Source organism: Leptinotarsa decemlineata, unplaced genomic scaffold, assembly GCF_025532065.1.
Source record: "Leptinotarsa decemlineata unplaced genomic scaffold, Ldec_3_MD MMD2_tig00026358_RagTag_RagTag, whole genome shotgun sequence".
NCBI lineage: Eukaryota > Metazoa > Arthropoda > Insecta > Coleoptera > Chrysomelidae > Leptinotarsa > Leptinotarsa decemlineata.
In genome coordinates this window covers 1952103-1974057 of record NW_027412703.1, presented here as the reverse complement: position 1 = coordinate 1974057, position 21955 = coordinate 1952103, and the positions used below count along the sequence as shown (strand labels likewise).

General features: G+C 38.5%; 1 protein-coding gene across 1 annotated transcript in view; it reads right to left on the bottom strand.

Moving 5' to 3' along the window:
- LOC141486618 (neuropeptide CCHamide-2 receptor) overlaps positions 1-21955 on the bottom strand; it is a 141586-nt gene that overhangs the window by 84046 nt on the left and 35585 nt on the right. Inside the window, exons 2-3 of the mRNA XM_074184871.1 lie at positions 16679-16868; positions 5407-5626 (exon numbers count right to left, since the gene is read on the bottom strand). Coding sequence (XP_074040972.1) covers positions 5407-5626; positions 16679-16866 — 408 coding nt within the window. The 5' untranslated portion in view covers positions 16867-16868. The remainder of the gene's footprint in view (positions 1-5406; positions 5627-16678; positions 16869-21955) is intronic.

The window sequence follows — 21955 nt, the reverse complement described above, 5'->3', positions numbered from 1 at the left end:
TGATGAGGTGGAATCCTCCTGGAAGGATATCTATGAACACCCGAAGCCACTCAACTTATACACTCCAGCCCTAGTGCAGTTCGAAGCTTTCAACAGAGAGCTTCGATAGCCTGAGCTCAATGAACTGCGCAACTCAATAACCCCGGATGACGTTCGAAGAGCCCTTGTGGGTTCCAAGAACTTTGCTGCTCCAGGCCCAGATGAGCTGAACACTTATTGCTCATCGATAGATGTGTAACGCAGAACTCGATTTAATATAAGCTTAACCTCTCTATGGCCTGGTTAAGCCAGAGCCCAAACAGGGTGGGTGACTTTCAGAAGGGGTGTATTTGACAGCGATTCCCTCAGTCCTCTTCTCTTCTGTACCTCACTATTGCCATCATCCGTTGCGCTCAGAAATACTCGAGGGTATAACCGTGGCACCCCCAGAAACCGGACGCACAAGGTCACCCATTTGTTTTATATGGATGATCTTGAACTTCATGCCTCTGGAGAGAAGGATCTCCATCAGTCCTTGAGGGTGGTGGAAGAGTACACGCATGCTATCGGTATGAAATTCTGGATAGATAAATGTGCAATGGTCCATCTCAAAAGATGACGATGCGGGGACTACAGAGAGGATATGCAGCTCGTAGATGGAAGCATCCTACACCATTTGGATGCCAGAGAGACGTATACTTACATCGAGGTGGAACAACGCTACTCAAAAAAGGTGACAGCAGTGAAGAACTCTCTCCACGGCAAGTATCAGCACGAACTTTGACAGATCTGGTCATCGGAACTGTCGGGAAAGAACAAAGTTGCTTCAAAAATATGTTTGTCGTTCGAATCTCCACTCTACTCTACTCTACTCTACTCGTTTAGAGTAGTGAAGTGGACTTGGAAGGAGCTGTATCAACTCGACGTAAAGACCCAAAATATGATGCATCCCTATAGGAGTTTGCATCCTAAATCATCCGTTCCGCGGTGGTACTCTCCCCGACAACAGGGAGGCCGTGGACTTTCGAGTTTGGAGTGTCTACATGACCGAATGGTACTGGATGTAGCCTGTAAAGTCATCAGGAGTTCGGATCCCCTTCTCTGCATAGTCCATGACCGTGAGAGAGCGGGAATTGGATCAATTCTCTTCAGGGCAGCAGCCCGAGCAAATGATGAACTCGGTTTAGTTTTCGACACTTAACGAGGTGACCACAACTCAGTCACCGAGTTGAGACCCGTTCAGCAAAAAGCTCATTTGAAACCGCAGAGATCACCTCACTTCTGCAAATAGAAAAGGATAAGCCATGGCATGTGGTCTTCTTCAATAACATTGAAGACCTTGGCTTATCAATGCGCCTGACTTTCGCTTTTCTGATGTCGAGTGGGCTGAAGTCGAAAGCTGAGGGGTTCACCATGGCTTGCCAGGATAATATCTTCAACACCCTAGTCTACCGCTGTCGCGTAGAGGTTTCTGACACAAGGTGCAGGGCCTGCCGCGAGGCGTCCGAGACTCTGATGCACTTGCTATCAACAGGTCCAGCATATGCGGTATCGGCCTATATCCATCGACATAACGCGGCCCTAAGAGTGCTATATTACCATCTACGGCACTCTTACGGTATTGACAAGACACCGGTGGTACCCTGTGCTCCGGGCGATATTGAATCCATTGTGGGGAACGGGAATTGCCGAATTTATTGGAAGACGATATTTTTCGTGGAGTTTTCAGCTCCTGGCGAGATGAATATCGTCCGAAAAGAGGAGGAAAAACGAATGAAATATCGAGATTTTCCCTTCGAACTGCGCATACTCTATCCAGACCACTCTGTCCAGATGGTTGTTCTGATTATTGGAGTCCTTGGTGTAATGATGTCCTCTATACTCTCGAATCTTAAAATCATACCGGCTTGCCGCACTAAGGCAGAAATCTTAGCCGGACAGATGTAAAATGCTGTCATTCTTGGCTCACTGCGCTTGTTCAGGGCACATGATTCTCGGGCCCAATGAACACTTACCTCACAGTGTGGGGAGTGGTCATTGGTTGATAATGCTGGCGCGCCCTCCCGACCAGTACATCCTGAGGGAATATAATAATTATATTAATAATAATGATAACTTGAACTTTATTGGGGGTAAATAATAAATACTGAATAAATGCATAACACAGCTCTACAAAAAAAAGTAATTGTGTTACCCTGGATATTTTTGCAAATTTTTATGTTTTCGAGTGCCTAAATCACGAATATATTTATGAAAGTACTGAATGTGCTCTATTTTTATGATTTTTACGTATCTTGTATTTTTAATAATAATCGGCTTGTTAGTAAAAAAAATTATTTTCTCAGTCATGATTAGGTTTCTGCGCAACTTTTTTCGCGTACAAACATCACGTGATGCCCACTTCTCGGGCTCCTTGCTCTGCAAAACAACTGAGAACTCAGTTATTTGATAATGTTGAAGTACTAACACGGAAATCTGGATAAGTTGTTATATGTTAATATTTTGTTTCAATTGTTGAGTGTCCGTTCTAATATATTCATCTTGTCTTTTTAAACATGAGTTTGTCACGAAGGAAGTGCAAATATAGTAGTGATTTATTCTGTTATATTTGTGGTATTTATATATCAAAAAAACAAAAAAGAAATATCACAGACTTTGTTAAGGAAACTTATGTTGAATATTTCGGTTTTAAAATGGACAAATTAGATAAATCATGGGTTCCTAATAAAGTTTGTAAGTCTTGCGTTGAGTCTTTGCGGTTGTGGAAAAAAGGAGAACGTTCTTGATTAGACTTTGGTATTCCTATGATCTGGATGGAGCCTAAGAATCATTTCGATGATTTTTACTTTTGCGTAGTAGATGCTGAAGGTTTCAATCGAAATCAAACGTGGAGATATCCAGACTTACAGTCTACAAAATGTCCTGTTTTACACAGTGAAAATCTCCCTCGGCCTATTAATTTTTCAAAAGTGATTCGCATGCCCTCAGAAACAATGATGTTGCCAAATTCACAGAAATCAAATCAGTCTACCAGTGGAAGTGAATGGGAGGGTGAAACATCTACGCCAAAGTTGTTTTCTCAAAATGAACTCAGTGATTTAATATGTGATCTAAATTTATCAAAACAAGGATCAGAACTGTTAGCTTCAAGATTGAAAGAAAAAAATTTATTGGCACCGACAGTTACAATTACAACCTACAGAACGCGAGAAAGTGAGCCATTACAATTTTTTGATGAAAATGAAGGATTGGTATACTGTAATAATATTGCGAAGCTGCTTCTAGACATGGGTTTGAAAGAATACAAACCTACTGAGTGGCGTCTTTTTATTGATAGCTGTAAAAGAAATTTAAAATGCGTCTTACTGCATAATGGAAATAAATTTGCATCAATTCTAATTGCCCATTTTACAAAACTCAAAGAAGAATATGAAAATGTCAAATTACTCGGAGCATCAATGATCAATCTGTGTGGATTTAAAAATGGTTAATTTTTTACTTGGTCAACAAAGTGGAACACGAAATACCCTTGCTTCATTTGTATGTGGGACAGTAGAGCAAAGCAACGTTATTGGGAACAAGATGTTTGGCCTGAAAGAAATTCTTTAACTGTCGGTAAAGCTAATGTAATAAGAGAGCCGTTGGTGAGCAGAGACAAAATTATACTTCCACCATTGCATATTAAGTTAGGAATGATAAAGCAATTCGTAAAAGCTTTGGACAAGGAAGGAGATTGTTTTAAAAATATTTGTAGAAAATTTCCAAAACTTAGTATGGAAAAGTTGAAAGGTGGAATATTTGATGGTCCTCAAATACGGCAATTGATGAAAGACACTGATTTTATTAAAGTTATGACTGTTCCGGAAAGTAAAGCTTGGGAAAGTTTTGTGTTGGTAGTCGAAAATTTCCTAGGTAACCATAAAGCACCAAATTATGAAGAAATTGTACAAAATATGCTGACAAACTTTCAGATTCTAGGAGCAAATATGAGTATCAAGTTACACTATCTTCGCAACCATTTGGATAAATTTCCAGATAATTTAGGAAATTATAGTGAGGAGCAGGGAGAGCGGTTCCACCAGGATCTAAAAGTAATGGAAGAAAGATATCAGGGTCGATGGGATTGTCACATGATGGCCGATTACTGCTGGTCTTTAAAAAGAGATTGTCCTCTGAAAAATCATAAAAGAAAAGCTCTTAAAAGGCGTTTCATGGAAATATAACATGTTTTCGGAATTTCCCTCTCTATTTACTTCAAAGTATCATATTTTTTTCCAAATAAAACTGAGATTATAAATATATCTGTTATTTTGTTTCTTGTTTTCGTATTTTTGTAATGTAAAATGAAAATAAATATTTAAAAGAAAACGAGAGCAAATCTTACAAAACCATTGATAATTTCATGAATTGTGAGTATAAATACACCCAAAATCAATGTTATATCTAGGGCAACAAAACCACTGTAGACCAGTGTAATGTGACTGATGACGAAGTCTAGCTGTGTCTATTATATTCAACCATTAGAGGGGCCTACGCCCCAAAACATATTTATTATAGTGAATCAGTTAGTTGAATCATGGTTGACTGCTTCATTTCCAGAGATATTACCTAGGTATGGAAGGATACATAATTTGGAACATAAAATTGTTTTGGTAATTAAGAGTGCATACTTATGAGAAGGGTTTGAAAAAGAAGTAAATTTTATTACACGTAATGTATAGAGTGGTTGGAAAGTTTGTTCTGTTGAGTTTAATCGTTTAAAAGGTTAAACTGTTTTCATTTTATATTTGAATTTATTAATATCAAACATTTTGAACTCTTCTAGAGACATATTGTATATTGGGATTGCAATTCAATGTTGAGACATTGTGAAGGTAGACTTGCTCCTGACATCAACGTATCAGGCTTGATGGATCAGGATTATTCAAAAGTTTTTTAATGAAAGTACTTGAGTGGAGCTGTCTTCTGTTTTCCATGTTGAGCTTCTTACATCCAATCAATTCAAGAGAGATGGGTTCATATTTCCTCATCCAAAAAATGAGTCTACAATAACTATTTCATACCTTTTGAACTCTCATTTTATCAACTGTCGATAAGTATGGACTGTAAATGAAGTCACAGTAGTTGAAGTGACCCAAAACAAGCGACTCACATAGTGTACGTTTCAATTTGAAAGTGAGAATATGCCGATTACTCCAAATGAGTGATCCAAAAGCTTTGCCTACCAAACATTTGATGTACTGGGGGAGACGCATATCAGAATTGAATTGATAATTGAATTTATGTTGGTACGACTGTACCAAAAAATATAAAATCCCCAAATGAATGTATGCATCCCGCGAAATTCTCCTAAATAATCTAATATTCAACATTGATTTGCGGTAAATATCTTCGGTGCAATACTTATTTTCAAAGATTGACACTCACCTGCAATTTTTTCAATGGATTGACAATGGCATAATATCGTTCAGCAGACAGAGCTGTCAGTGTAAAAACAGATACTCCTGTACTGATAACTCCGACTGATTCGCTGATTTTGCATATCGAAACTCCCCATGGCCATGATTCGAAAGTATAGATGAAGGAGATGAAAGGAACTTTGGTTACAATCAGTAACAGATCGGCTAATGCAAGAGAAAATATATATCTGAAACAAAACATGTTCATTAACGCCAAAAATTATTTCTTGAACGTTATCTTCATTGAACTGTGGAATATATTGCTGCAGATATATTCCACAATTTCTCTGAAAATCATGGAACATACTAGCATTATTTCCCAACCGCATTTCCTTGCAGAACAACATTTCTAACGTAAAGAATGAAGGCAAGCGTAGCATGCAACAAAATAATCTTGATATACAGCTATAATTGGAAAAAGTTTTATTTATCTTATTTGAGGAAAACAATGGAATGGAAGAAGATGAAATAATTGGTCCAGGAAACATATATCAACTATAAAATGAAGTTTCTATCTACCCTCCTTTCTACATGACTGACAAAACTGAACCTGAATTGGATGGACCGTAAATGAAGTCATAATAAATGAAGTGACTCAAAACAAACCTTACATAGTGCTCGTTTCAATTTGAAATAGAGAATATGCCAATGACTCCAAATGAGTGTAAGTGATTCAGCTTTTGATGTACTAAACAAAGGCATACCAGAGTCTAGGGTGAGTCTCAATTTATTATTTAGTTTTGTCAGCTCCAGACAGTGTTACTCAGCTGATATTTCGACCTCCTGAGTTCATTGTTAATGATTTCCAAAGCTGCATGTGAGTTTTTCCATACTGAAATCAAGATATTACTGTGTGTCATCTGCATAAGCCTGCACTTTACATCGTTCCACCTTATTTGAAATATCTTCAGTGTATATGATAATAAGCAATGGGCCTAAAATACGCCACTGAAGAACCCCCGAGAATACATCTAGATCAGTGGTCGCCAACCTGTCGATCGCGAGCTACCGGTAGCTCGCGGAGGCAATTCTGGTAGCTCTCACAACGACTTTAATTTAAAAAATACAAACTGCAAAAATCAGAGAAGCTTCCGAAAATTCCACATAAAAATATAATTGTCATAATATTAAACATAAACAGTGGCAACGTTGCGGTGAACGTTCTGCCGCTGACGCCATCAAGCTAGAATCGGCTAGAACCGACCAGCCGGACCAGCGCGTTAGTGTTCGAGAACGATCTGGATTGCTTTGAACGGGATAAATACGCACGGCGCGGCGACATTGCGCTTAGTTTAAAACCGAACGCGTAACCAACGTCCAGCGGTTGGGTTAGTACAACAAAAATAATATTATGGCAAGCAGTTGTAAGAAGGTAAAGACATACCACTTTCATTCGGAATGGGAAGAACAATACTTTTTTTACAGAAGTTAAAGATAAAAATGTGTGTTTGTTATGTAATACTTCGGTCTCCGTTGCTAAAAAAGGAAATATTGAGAGACATCATAAAACTGTACATTCTAATTTTGAAAAATCATTTCCACTATATTCTGCCACCAGAAAGGAGAAACTGATACGGTTAAAAAAGCAGGTAATTGGACAACAATCAATATTTTTAAGAACAGTCGACAAAAATAAGGCTGCAACTGAAGCATCGTACCGTGTGTCCCAGGTAATTGCACAAAAAAAGAAACCTTATGAAGACGGGGAAATGATAAAACAGGCGTTTTTAGAAGCTGCTGATTCGTTATTTGCCAACTTTAGAAATAAAGACGAGATAGTTTCAGCTATAAAATCTATGCAACTTTCTGCTAATACAGTGATGAGACGTGTAGAAGTAATGAGCAATGATATTCAGTTAAGAACTGACTTAGATAACTGTGTTTATTTTTCACTTCAACTGGATGAATCAACAGATGTCGTTGACACTGCCCAGATGGCCGTGTTCGTCAGGATGGTTTATAGTGATTTTACGATTAAAGAAGATCTTTTGAAGTTCATTCCACTGAAAGGACACACTACTGGACATGAGTTGTTTTCTCATTTAAAAAATATTATTTCTTCCGAGAAAATTCCAATATCGAAAATGGTAGGCTTGACAACCGATGACGCTCCAGCTATGGTGGGTTGTGATAAGGGTCTGGTGGCGTTATGTCGTAAAGATGAAACTTTTCCGCAATTTCTCTGTTACCACTGCATTATCCATCAGCAAGCATTATGTGGAAATTTCCTGAAACTAAACAACGTTATGAAGCTGGTGGTAAAAATTGTGAACAAGATTAGAGCTCAAGCGTTACAAAGAAGAATATTCAGAACCTTGGCCGATGAAGTCGACTGTCAATACGGGGACACCTACTCCTTCACTCTGAAGTCCGATGGTTAAGTAGAGGACGGGTGCTGAAACGTTTTAATGATGTCCTATCTGGCATAGTTCAATTTTTCAAACAACGCGATGAACCGACTCCGGAACTAGAAAATTCAATCTGGCCTAGAGATTTTGGTTTTCTCGTGGACATTATAGAGAAATTAAACGAACTTAATTTGCAGCTTCAGGGGAGAGATAAAGAACTAGCGGAAATGATTTCTGATATAAAAGCATTTATCAAAAAGCTGGAGTTTTGGGAACAAAACCTAATTAACAGCGATGCCAAGTATTTTCCTAATCTTTCAGAAAAAATATCTCAAAATCCATTAGAACCTTATGGCAACAAATATCATGTAGAAATAATTTCTACCCTGAAGAATAACTTCCGTGTTGCCTTGAAAGTGAAAGCATTATTCAGTTCAACCTATTTGTGTGAATCTTCTTTTTCCAATATGAAGTTCATTAAGAACAAATATCGCAATCGACTTACAGATGAACATTTGGATAATTGTATCCGAATGGCTGCATCAAATTATACTGCAAACATTAAAAAAATTATCGATGAGTCCGAGTGTCAGCCTTCTCATTGAACGTGCTTTTTTATTTTTCAATGTTTATGTTCATGATAGTGCGTTATTTTTAACTATTTTTAAATCATACGTGACATGCCGTTGTGGCTGGATAAAAGTTTCTGTTTATTTTTCAAACACCTTCGTTTGATAGGTAGGAATGTAGCTATGAACAAGTACATACTAGTAATATTAGTTATTTTGTTATTAGTTTATTATTAGTACCTCTGTATTATGTATTACCAGTTAAATACATATAATGATAAATTAACTGTGGATTATTTCATTTACGTTGCGTTACGTGGCTTCTGTGTGGGTAGCTCGCTGTTTATTCCAAAATTAACAAAGTAGCTCAACACATTGAAGAGGTTGGCGACCACTGATCTAGATTGAGTGAATATGATCCACTTACTAATATTCTTTGGAATCGTCCCATGAAATAATCCCAGATCAAAAACGTTGATTTTTTAATACAGACAAAACACAAGCACTACAGAAAAATCCTTAAGGCGGTACCTGTGCAGTAGTTGCGATTCACATTAGATTCACACACATTTGGAACGTTCTCAGGAAGTTTATTCCACATAAACGCAGTTCTACAAATGGGTTTTTGTGACATTGAATTGAACCTGATTAGTTTCACCCCAATTCGAAATCATTTCTAGTTCATCTTTAAGATATGCAACCTTCTGCTGCCAGTAAAGGATAGGACACTGCTACTCTGTTCTAACGCATCTGAAGATTGAGTTATAAAAGCACTCATGCTTTACAGATACTCAAATCCTCGTTCTTAAAAAATCAAAACAAGTACAACCTGCCAGTGTTCTGGTATGCAAATGAAAAAGCATGGGTTACAAGTGCCGTTTAATGACTGTTTCCGTAACTGTTATATCCAATTATCCAAATGATAATTTGGACTTCAAGGCCATTCTAGTTTTGGATAATGCTACAGGTTCGAAACTATGCATCCGGATATAAGAGTGGTAGTTTTACCCCTAACATGACAGCTTTACTCCAACCGATGGACCAAGGCATAATCTAGACGTTTAAGCTTTATTACATCAGACGAACCTTCATAATTATACAAAACACCATGGAATGTTGTCCTGATATGGATGTTATGCAGTGCTGGAAGAATTTTGACGTGGCAGTAAAGCAATGTGTTGGATTGTTGGTTTTTTCAAATAAGTCGTTGATATAAAATGAAACAAAGGTTGGAGACAACAATATGGATCCCTGGGAAACACCAGCGTTAATGGCAAACGTATTGGAGAAATATTCATCGACGACCACTTGCAAGGAACATTCTTTCAGGAAACTGGAGAGCCATACACAAAAATGATCCGACAAACCATAGCATCAAAGTCTGGCCAGCAAACCCTCATGCCACACACGGTCAAAGGCCTCAGAAATATCAAGCGCAACATCTTTTGACTATCCATGTTTCTCGATTGTATTATTCCAAATATGGGTGGCATACGATAGAAAGTCGCCTGTTGATTTTTGTTTCCGAAAGCCATATTGATGTTCGCTCAAGATGTTAAAGCCTTTCAAATATGTGAAGACATGGTGGTTTACAGCCTTCTTCATGATTTTTGATATCACCGATAGCAGAGCGACTGGTCTAAAGTTATTTGGAAGATTTTTCATGCCCGTTTTGGGAATAGGCTGAACGCAAGCAATCTTTCCACAAGAAGAAATAACCCCTCCTGGAAAAGTCTGCGAAATACCGGTGCTAGTTCATTTGTACACTTTTTGAGTACGATGACGGGCACTTCATCAGGACCAGACGCCTTGGTGATATTGAGCTGTTTCAAAATTCACCCGACTAGACGTTGTCGAAAAGTGATTTCCGGCATCGTTGACTCTAGTGTGGGAAAAGTGGGTGATGCCTTACCCAGTTAAGGAACTGTGTAGTGGGACACAAATTGTTCAGCTAGCGAATTTGTTTTTTTATAGCTGTTGTTGCAATTAAACCATCCGCTTGTGTTAGTGGTGGAATTGTAGATTTTGTAAAGTGAGTTAATAGCTTACGCTACCGACCATTTAGAGCTGATGGGATTGGCAAGCAGTTTATCCCTAATTTTCTGATTGTGGGGTGAGTGGCGGGGGATCACTGTCTCTCTCTTATGGGTGTTTGACAGTCCCCCGGTGCAGACCACACGGCACTCACCCAGTAAAGTTATCGATCAACCACCCAATCCCGCATCCGCGGGTAACGGGCGTTGGCCGGTTTCAAGCTAGATGTGTGGGAGAGGTGTCTCGTAAGAGCCCTCGGCGGTTACTCATCCACCGTTAGAAAGGTAACTTTCCTAACATGAGTGCCCTTCGGGGTAACGTAAGGGTATGCGGTGCAGACCACACGGCGTACACCCAAAAGTTGTTGATGAACCGCCCTATCCCGCACCTACACGTGTAATGGGCGCGACATCTTCGACATATGATGTGTGGTAGAGGATGCTCGAAAGAGTCCTCGACGGTTACTCATCAAACGTTGGAAAGGGAACTTTCCTAACATGAGTTCTAGGGGGGAGGTGAGTGCCCGCTCGCGGCTGGAGGCTAGCGAGCCTCATCTCCAACTGGCGTTGGCCTCTTAGGGGCAGCGGCTCCACTAGTGGGTAAAGGGATACGGGGATGCGGTAATCCATTCATGGGTGCATTGCAGCCCCATACCGAGGCACTGGACGGCTTATGCTGTTCCGTGATCCTCGCCTGCTTCTGTACGGATCCGAGCGTTCGAGGTGTCGGGGCTCGCGGTCCTTCCGGGCTCTAGTATCCAAGTCTAGTCTTGGAGGGCACCAAGGCAGACCCCGGTTGGACGGAGCTACTAGTATCCGAGCTTAGGACCCCGACCGGCCACTTCCGGGACCATATTCCCAACTGATTTGGCAACACTCTCTGGCGAAAGAAGACCTTAGTTAACTTGTACAAACGTTCGGTCGAACGCTGCCGATGGTCCTGTGTCTTGGTTAGCCACACTGAGTAGATGTAGGGAGGCAACTCCGGGTTCGGTGAGCGGGAGGAATCCCTGCGAAATCCTGTTGGTGTGGGGTGGGGGGCGGTACCCGCAAGGATTTCCCGAAAATCCACCCCTCCACACTCTATCGCATCCAACGCCAGGGTGCGTCTGGAGGGCCTAACCGGCCCCCCAGGCCCCCCGGTGCGGTCGTAACTATGACTCTCTTAATGCTTTCATTTATTCTGAGTTTGCAGCTATTGTGAGCATTAACAAAACTAGTTCGGTTTTTGGCACTGGGATTTTTGCGCCACTGCCGGTAGGCGAGATTTTTATAGGTGAGAACTTGCTCCCAGTTTTTGTTGAACTAAGGTTTGATTGAATATTGAACCCGTTATACCTTGATTTGACACAAAGAAGTGTGGAGAAGTTATAGGTTAGGTTAGCTTCAAATGACAGTGATCTGTAAGAAGGCCTGTTAGACATCGTAGTTCATTCCTACTGTAGTCATACAACTGTTTGATATTAAGTTTCGAAGGGTGAATAAACGCCTTGGAGTGAACCAATGCTGAAAGATTGTGCCAGAAGTGCATACATCTTCTTGCCATCCAGGTGTTCAAAGTTTGTTTGGCAAAGCTTAAAGCGATGCCAATGACTGGTTCTGGTCCGATGAAGCTGCTTGCAGCATCCTCCAGTGCAAGGGAGACAGCAGCTTCGTTGCCTTCCAGGCCAGTATGAACAGGAATTTTCCCGGCACACAATTCAATAGCGTAAATTTCCGCTTGAAATACAGTCGCATAAATTCCTAGGCAGGTAGATAACTCTGTCCTGGGTCTGCGACTGAAAACACCTGCACCAGAACCGGACGGTGTTTTTGATTCATCTGTGAACCAGCAACTATCTACTCTTTATAAGAGTATATATATTGTGACACAACTAAAAATATAAATCAATTCAAAGAACTAAGATTATTAAAAAAAAGGAAAGAAGAAAAAAAACACATCAAAGGTGCTTCTTCGTTCCCTCCTGTTCATAAAAGAGGATATATGCCTCATCGCTCACAATTGATTTTGGCGAAATTGGGAACACCTGTGAATCGTTGTATTCATGCCATGTGCCACTATATGGGTGTCTGCAATATGCTGTGTAATGTCCGTTGTAAGTAGTCCCACTGTGATTTGAAAGTGCATATAGATTATAATGACAAGAAGCCACATTGTCTGCTGCATAACTGCTCATATCTAATCCATCTGAAGAAAAGTCAATGGAAACATTCAATTTGCCACTGAACCTTTCCGTCGGAATGAATCTTTTCAAATGAATTACTAAAATACGGGGAAACTTATAGATTGATAAGGACTTTGTACATTTTCTCCTTTGCTTGCACCTCGAACACATTGGTTTTTCATCTCCATCCAGAGTTTCCTCTCTTGTGAAAGAATCCAAGCAATGTGACAAACTCACATAAGAGTATATAAGCAAAACAAATATCCTAACATTCAAAGGCGACTTAGATGATGTTTATTTGGACAAGGAACAAATCTCCATTTCTACGGATAATAAATTTCTGGGACTTCTGATTGATAATAAATTGAAGTTTGGTAACCATATTACAAAACTATGCAATCGATTAGCTTCAGGTTGCTTTGCGGTTCGTGTCGTTGCTAATGAGTATACGAAGAACGTACACTACGCACTAATAGAATCTCATCTTCGTTATGGAATCTGCTTCTGGAGCGCTTGTGCTCAGTATTTATTTCAAAGAGTATTCTCTCTCCATAAAAGGGCAATTAGATACCTATGTAGTTCTGAATACCGTGAATCCTGTCGTTCCTTGTTTATGCAACATGGAGTTCTGACATTGGTTTGTATCTACATTTTGGAAATGGCTTGCCTCATGCACAATAAATACCAAGCTATAATTACTTCTGAGTCAACCTATAACACTCGCCCCTCTCACTTGATCTTGCTTCCAAATCCCTCCTCAACCTTAACTCGCAACTCTCTAATTTTTGAGGGCAAGAAAATTTTCAATCACCTTCTCCTAACCTTGCGTGTCATCAAAAGCGAAGTCAAGTTCAGAAAATCTGTAAAAACGCTCATGGTTGGGAGGGCCTACTGTACCCTGGAAGAATACTTTCAGGATTCTTTTTGCTGAGATCTCTATCTTTGGCGTCGGTCATATAACGTATGCCTAATTCTTCATATATTCAGAGGTAGTCCTTGTGATTTCATGTACAAAATGTAAAAATTTTTCCTTTTTGGTTTTCCGGCATGTTACTTTATTCATTTAATTGGCACATCGTAGTTTTGTTGTTCAATGTTATTTGGCTTAGTGGTGTAAATCTTGTTGCTTTGGTATATGTAATCATGTCCGCTTATGTAAGTGAATTTATGTGTATTTATGATCTCCTTGCTAACTGTATGTTATTCTTGGACAATAAAGTATATTCCCTTCCCCTGAGGATCCAGTCCCCTCTACTCGGAAATAGTACTTTTTAAGGCAGTTCGTAGTTGACTGTTGGAGGCATAAAGTCAGATGTCATTTCCAGAATGCTGTGACTTCCAGTGACAACCAACAGTATGTTGCACTCTGCATTGAATTGATTTGTGCAATTAGCAATGTGCATAAGTCTGTAAGCAGTCCACCTAGCCTCTCTCTCCAGAAAAATGTGGAGAAGAGGTAGATCTAGAAGGATCTCCATGGCTGCTGAAGGTGTGGTACTGATGGCACCACTGATAGCCAGACAAGCCTGTCTGTAAGCCAGAGAGCTTCGCTTGGGCTGTTTTCTGTAAAGCTTTCGGCCACCAGGCAATCACACCATAAGTGATCATTGGTCCAACAATCGTCACATAAATCCAGTGGATTTGTTTGGGACCTGAACCCCAAGTTTCACCACAAATTCTTTGACATGTCCATGAAGACAGTATGGCTTTGTGTAAAACTTTTTCCGAAAAGAAGTTATACTCGAACACTTAATAAATTTGCGTCATTCGTGGTATTGGCCTGGGGAATAGTTGTTTTCTGATAAGTGTCACTTTATTAACCTACAGTGAAGGTAGGTCGAGACTGGCCTGAAGGAATTGTTCTTTTGGTTAATAAGATTCCAAAAAAAATTAAGTGTTATTGGTATGACTAAATCTCATGTACTCAAGACACTTCACTATGTTCGTGATTGTTTTTTGCATTACAATTCCACATGCAACTTAGAGTTAATTTCATTACTTTCAAATACTGAACCTTCTATAATAAAATTCACCAATGGAATGATTACGTTTCACAAAACTAGAGTTGCCACCTCATTCTCGTACAATTTTTTCAAATTGTTTGAAAAATATGATAGAACTGACCGACACTTGATTAAAATTCCATTATAACGTATTCGAGAAACACACTTCAATGCGGGATCTTAAGTGGACATCTCACATTAAAGTATATTTTTAGAACAAATTATTTGGAGTTATATGTCAATTTTCATAGTCTGGGCTTTAAGTTTAGATTCGTGTTGAATGGACATACTTTTAGTAAAATTAAGTGGTTAGGCTCATTCGCTCCGGAATATTATCTAAATCATTGTAAGAAAAAACAAATTAGTTCATAAAACATTCTAATAGTTATAAACAATTAAAAACCCTAAAAAGCAGTGTTCGATTTTGTTGTTTATAGTTCGAAAACTACAAATATTTTTCAATTTTGAAAGAAAAAATCCTTGAACAGGAGGAAAATTATAATAAATAGTTTCGACTCCCGAAACGGTATCTCCATTATTTATAATTTTAATTTAACGCTGAAAATAGCCGCCCGCGCGCCATATTTAGGTTGCGCCTACGGCGTTTAAGCGAGTACGTAAGTTGAAAATAATTTTTTTAAGATACTTAAAGTAAATAGAAAAATTTAAAAAATGTATGATATGATCTGAACACCATAGAGAACTGATTTCCGTACAAAATTTTCTAAAACTTCCTTTATCGTTCAAAGTAAAATAAATATTTAAATAATTACTGTGAATTTTTTCGCTTCGTAGAACCCTTCTTAGATACATATAAAAGAAGAATGCATGATAAAAGTTCTGAAAATTTTAATACTTTGTTTATAAAAATAAAATGAAAATAACAATAAAAATTAATTGGCGCTCCGGGGAGACTTCATTGATTCCAGTGGCGCATTTGCTTTTTCAGCTGCAGGAAAACCCGGAAAAACCTGCAGCACCACATCATCTGAAGATCTTGATCTAACAATGTCCTTTCTCTCATAAAACAAAATGTAGGGTGTCTTCAGAGGCTCCAATAAATTCAATGTTCATGTTTATAATATTTTTTTAAGTAAACAAAAAAAGGAAAAACACAATAATGTTGTAAATTTTTTTTATCTATCATTATTTTATCGTTTTTATGTTGATAAAAGATATTTATAAACTAAAACAAATAATTTTTATCTCCATTTGTTTATACATTTTTTATAAACAAATGAACTATTTTGATATTTTGAAATTGTTTTTTACAACTTCATAGAGAACTGTCAATTATGATTAAAAATATGTTTTCCTCCTAATAATATTTAATTGTTCACAATCGTTTTTTATATATCTACTTTTTAAGTTATTAGTTAGGACAATTTTTCTTTTCTAAAATAATAATTAACAGTTCTCTACAAAATAACGAAAAACAATTTTTTTTAATTAAAAGTTCCATTGTTTATTAACTTAACATTTGTTATAAACAAATTCTCAACTTGGCCTTATTTTTTTTTAAGTTATAAAGGTTACAAAAACAACCACGAGCATGAAAATACCGACAAAAAATTTGTTTCCATTATTTATTCAATTTTGGAAATATAAGTGCTGAAAAAGTTGCAGCAGCTTATCCATTTGTTGACTTTAACGCTTATATAATGTTTAAACTGTTAGAGATACGACAATAAACATTCAGGTCATTTTTGTAGAAAATTAAATTATCTTCCAAATAGCATCTTGCATAGCTTTTTTATTCATTGATGATTTGTTGTTTTGGGCATTTGTTTATAAAAATTAACGATTTCCTTCGGTTTTTTCAACTTTCCCGGCTTACAACTCAGTAAATAATGCGAATTCGGATATTGAATTTCAGATCAATTTTATTACACTTTGAATTATCTTACAGTTGCAGTTGGTTATGTGTTTATTTGTTAATTTTTTTATGAGTTATTAATGATCGAATGAGCCTAACACCACTTAATTTTACTAAAAGTATGTCCATTTACCACGAATCTAAACTTAAGGCCCAGACTATTTATGTTTTTCCACAAATATATACAAAATTCACAATATTTCAGTGACTGTCGAAAGCAAGAAAATATACCGTGAGACTACTTACGTGTTTGGAACATTCCTCAAGGCTCTATGCCTTATGAATATAAGAACCAACGAACCATTTCCTAAGACACCAATCAAGAATATCATCAAAAATAAAACTGGTACAATGTACGTCTCTAGTCTTTCTTCATATTGAACGTAGTCGGTTGCCCATTTTACTGAAGATGAATTTCCAGAGGTGCCGTTCATATCTGCAACAAAAAGACATTTGAAAAATTTCCTTCAGAAGCTAGGTTCTGGAGGAATGAAGATGTATTTTTTGATGATGAATTTCAACAATATTCCACTGAATTCTCTCCAGCCTTTTCTAGCTCTATCGTAAAGTTGGACATTTTTGAGCTTATACGTACTCAGAACGTTTTAACATACGCTCGCTATTTGTGGTTTACAGTAACTTAAAAGATTCATCTCGGCCCAAAAATGGAATTAAATCGTGAACATTTTCGTGCGATTATTTTTTACAACTTTCGACGTGGATTAACGACGTGAATTCAATCGTGGTCATAGTTCACTCCAAGACGAATTTCGTGAAGGTCGTCCAAAATCAGTTGTTGTACAATTTGTCAGTCGCTCAAAAAAGACTCGTGTCGATTGGTCGAAGGAAATACTCAAAAAATACAATTACGGTGCTTCGAAACACGTCTATGACATCGTGACTGGTGATGAATCGTGGATTTACGCTTGTGAGCCCGGAAGTAAATATCAGTCGACTGTATGGGTGTTTCAAGATGAGCCAAATTCAACAAAAGTTTCATTTCACTAGTTCGAACTTCCGTTGTCTACTATATGAAATGATTTGAAATCCCTGAAACAACTAAAAAAGAAGAATTGAAAATGAATAGCTGAAAATAACAATTATATTAACCAAAATAAACCTGAAATAAAATAATAGTGAAATAATATACAAGTAAAAATAGAACAATTGAATAAATAAAAATAAAGAAATGAAAAAAGAAAATAAAAAGTGTAGAGATTCCAAGTCACGTTAGTTCACGACGTTTCGATTGTTAGTATCTACAATCGTCTTCGGATGATGACTGGACTGATTCCTCCGAGAGAAGACTATTTAAAGGTCGTTCGAGTACTTTCACTTATCCCCGCTTTCCATTTTCCGCTGGAGAATACCCACAACAGAAAGTGGGGGAAGTTAGTGAAGAAACAATGCTCATATACAGACCGAAAACAGGACAACTATGAAGCCGCCAACGTCATCAACATGAGTTCCCGCCCGCTCACGGGAATAGAGGAATCCTTGTTGAGAAAAGGCCTAAATTTCGCCATTACGCCAACATCTGTGCCCACTTCGGAGATAATTACTGCAGTGGAATCCACCAGTTCCCTTATTGACCAGACCGAGGCAGAGTTCAGATGGAAAATTAGAGAACGGCTGGATCGAGAACCAGTTCCAACATCTAACATCAGCAATGAAGAACGTAGAGCTCTGAACGGCCTACGTAGGGGCAACACCATCAAGATCCTACCTGCAGAAAAGGAATCGCTACTGTGGTAATGGATACCGTTCTCTACGAACAGAAGATCGAAGAGGTTCTTCAGAAGGAACGATACACAAAGATCGTACGGGACCCTACTGCATCAATCGAAATGAAGTTGTATCAGATTTTGAAAAAACACCAAGTCTATTTTTCGGACAAGGAAAGATCATCGTTAACACCGCACCACAGTAAGCCCCCTCACTTGTGTGGTCTACCCAAAATCCACAAGAAGGACGTTCCGCTTAGACCGATCATCAGCTCCAGAGATTCGGCTACTCAAAATTTATCTAGATTTTTACTTCCCTTAATACAACCATTACAAGGAAAAACATCGTCTTTTGTGAAGAATTCAAGGCATTTTGTCGAACTACTAGGGTCAATTGAGGTCACACAGGAAGATCAACTGATTAGTTTCGACGTGGAGAGCCTTTACACCAACGTTCCGGTCGAAGGAGCACTCCAAATCATACAGAGAAAGATATCCGAAGACGGGAACCTGAAAGAGAGAACGAATCTACCTATAGAAGTAATCATGGAATTACTAGGATGATGTGTACGAAACTGTTATTTCCAACTGAAGGACGAATTCTTTACACAAGATGAGGGACTGCCAATGGGATCGCCACTTTCACCAGTCATAGCCAACATATATGTGGAGTGGTTTGAAACTCTAGCAATTGAAGAAGCCCACAAGAAACCTCGAGTCTGGTTGAGATATGTTGACGACACCTTTATAATATGGAACCATGGGAATACTGAACTAGACGCCTTCCTGAAACACATCAACAGCGTGAGACCTTTCATCAATTTCACAATGGAGAAGGAAATCCATAACGAATTGCCATTCTCAGACGTTTTGGTGAAGAGGACCGACACTAAGAGGGAAACATCTGTATACCGAAAACCCACTCATACGGGACAATATCTGAACCACGAATTCAACCACCATCAATCGACTAAAAGAGAAATCATCAAGACTCTATTAGACCGTGTTTTTGGGCTTTGTAATACGAAGGAAGGTCTCGAGAAGAAACTAGACATCATCAAAAATGATCATCAACGGAATGGCTACTCCAAAGCGATGGTAGAAAAGACTTTGGCTAGAAGACAGCAGGAGCCTCGCAAGGAAGAGAAGCCGTCACAACCAGTGCTTGCACTTCCCTACATCAGAGGATTATCGGAGAGGATAAGAAGAATTGGTTCCAAGTACAACATCAGAACCTGCTTCAGATCCGGTAACACTATCCGTAACAGCCTCACGAAAACCAGGTCACCAAACGCGGACTGCGATTCCAAGAATTGCATTTACCGGGTACCCAGTGAGTGCGGAAAATCCTATATTGGTGAAACTACGAGGCCATTGAATGTTTGCATTGCCGAGCATAAGAAACACACACAGCGGGGGGAAACCAGCAAATCAGGAATATCAGACCATGTTTGGACCCATCAACACAACATCGAGTGGTCCCAAGCTGAGATCTTGCACAGAGAGGAACATTGGTTTAGGAGAAAATTCAAGGAAGCCGCATACATGTTCTCCAACAACGTATTCAGCCAAGCCAGCGTAGAAATACGCAACATATGGAAACCCATCATCAAGCGAAAAATGGGCAACTCCCGCCAAAACGGTCATCTCCCACGGAACCAGTGAAGCGGAAAATGGAAAGCGGGGATAAGTGAAAGTACTCGAACGACCTTCAAATGGTCATCTCTCGGAGGAATCAGTCCAGTCATCACCCGAAGACGATTGTAAATACTAACAATCGAAACGTCGTGAACTAACGTGACTTGGAATCTCTCCACTTTTTATTTTTATTTTCTTTTTTCATTTCTTTATTTTTGATTATTCAATTGTTCTATTTTTACTTGTATTTTATTTCACTATTATTTCATTTCAGGTTTATTTTGGTTATTATAATTGTTATTTTCAGCTATTCATTTTCAATTCTTTTTTAGTTGTTTCAGGGATTTCGAATCATTTTATATAGTAGACAATGGAAGTCCCAATTAGTGAAATTCATCATGAAACATTGTCAATCACCTTCAGTCAACAAAAGTTGTTCGCGCACGAAGCACTTCCAAGCAAATGATCGTCTGTTTTATCGGAAAAACTGGACATGTTGCAACTGTGCCACTATAACAACGCAGAACAGTCAATTCTGAGTGGTACACAACCATTTTTTTGCCAGTTGTCTTCCAAGAAATCAGGAAAACCAACCGCCAAAGACGGATCACTCTTCACCACGACAATGTGAGTTCTCACACATCGGCTCAAACAATTGCATTTTTGAGCACACAAAACATCGATTTGATGAGTCATCCGCAGTATAGTCATGACTTGACACCGAATGACTTTTTTTTTTATTCCCGCACGTAAAAAACAAACTGAGAGGTCAACGTTTTTCGACACCTGAAGAAGCTGTTGCTGCATTCAGAATGCATGTTTTGGAAATACCTCTATCAGAGTGGCGAAAGTGCTTCGACAATTGGTTGAAACTCATGCAAAAGTGTATAGATCTTTATGGGGAATACTTTGAAAAACAATGAAGTGATTTTCGATGATTAATATTCGATATAGTTTTTGTTTCTAATCCCGAAATATAAAAGGCAACCATTAGTATTATGAAACTGAATTCAAATTTCTACATTTTCATCTGATATTCCACCAACATATTAGAATTTGCAAAATAAATGCGTATTATGAATACACTGACCCATTACTTGATGAAAATTATTAACACTATGATAATAATTAAGCAATTTCAACAGATAACATTTTTATTCTAGACGCGTTTCCCTGACAGCGTAGTTCAATCGGTGGAATATAAAATGAACTACATGGGCTGAAAAGTCTCGGGCCTAAGAAAGAAACCGCGTTTATTATGTTCAAAATTGGCTTTAATCATCAACATAATCTCTATCAAGAGTCACACAATCATTCCAGCGCCGGTCTAATATTTCAATACCACTTTTGTAGGAAGATTTTTCTTTTGCTTCAAAATAGGCCGCAGTTTCAGTAACAACCTCTTCATCCGAGCGAGCTTTCTTACCGGTGAGCATTTTTTTTTGAGGTCTGCGAACAGCCAGTAGTCGCTGGGAGCCAAATCTTGCGAATAAGGTGGATTTGGGAGCAATTCTAAGTTCAATTCATTGTTGCTATTGTTTTGATCGTCTTGTGACACAGTGCGTTGTATTGATGAAACACATTTTTTTTTTAAATATACGGTCTTTTTTGCAATTTCTGTCTTCAAATGCTTCAATAACGCTACATTCACTGTTGTATTTTCCTTCTCAAGATAGTTTTTTTTGAGGACAAAACAGAAGCACTACAGGAAAATCCTAAAGGAGCTTTCAGAGCGGTACTTATGCGAGATTAAATCCATTTGGAAAAATGATCTTAGGAATTTTATTCCGCATAAACGCAGTTCTCCAGATGAAATTGTTCTCAAAGAGTGAACTTCAAGGTATACTGAGTTGAAACTCAAAACGATGAGCAGTCATAGTCCATCGCGTATTTCTGATATGTACCGTTCTTGGTGGAATCAAATGTGCCACGTCACTTGAACATTTTCCGTGAAAGTATCTGTAGAAGGGAGACAAATCTTCAATCGTTCTTCGATGTTCCAGGCTATCACGGTTGCACGTGATATTCGCGTCTCCAATCAGGCGGATGGCTCTTTTCTGGATGGAATCCAGCAACTTCAGGGTATGTTTGGGGGCACAGCTCTATACATGAGAACAATGCTCCAAAAAAGGTCTGATTTGAGCTTTATAAAGCATCAAAA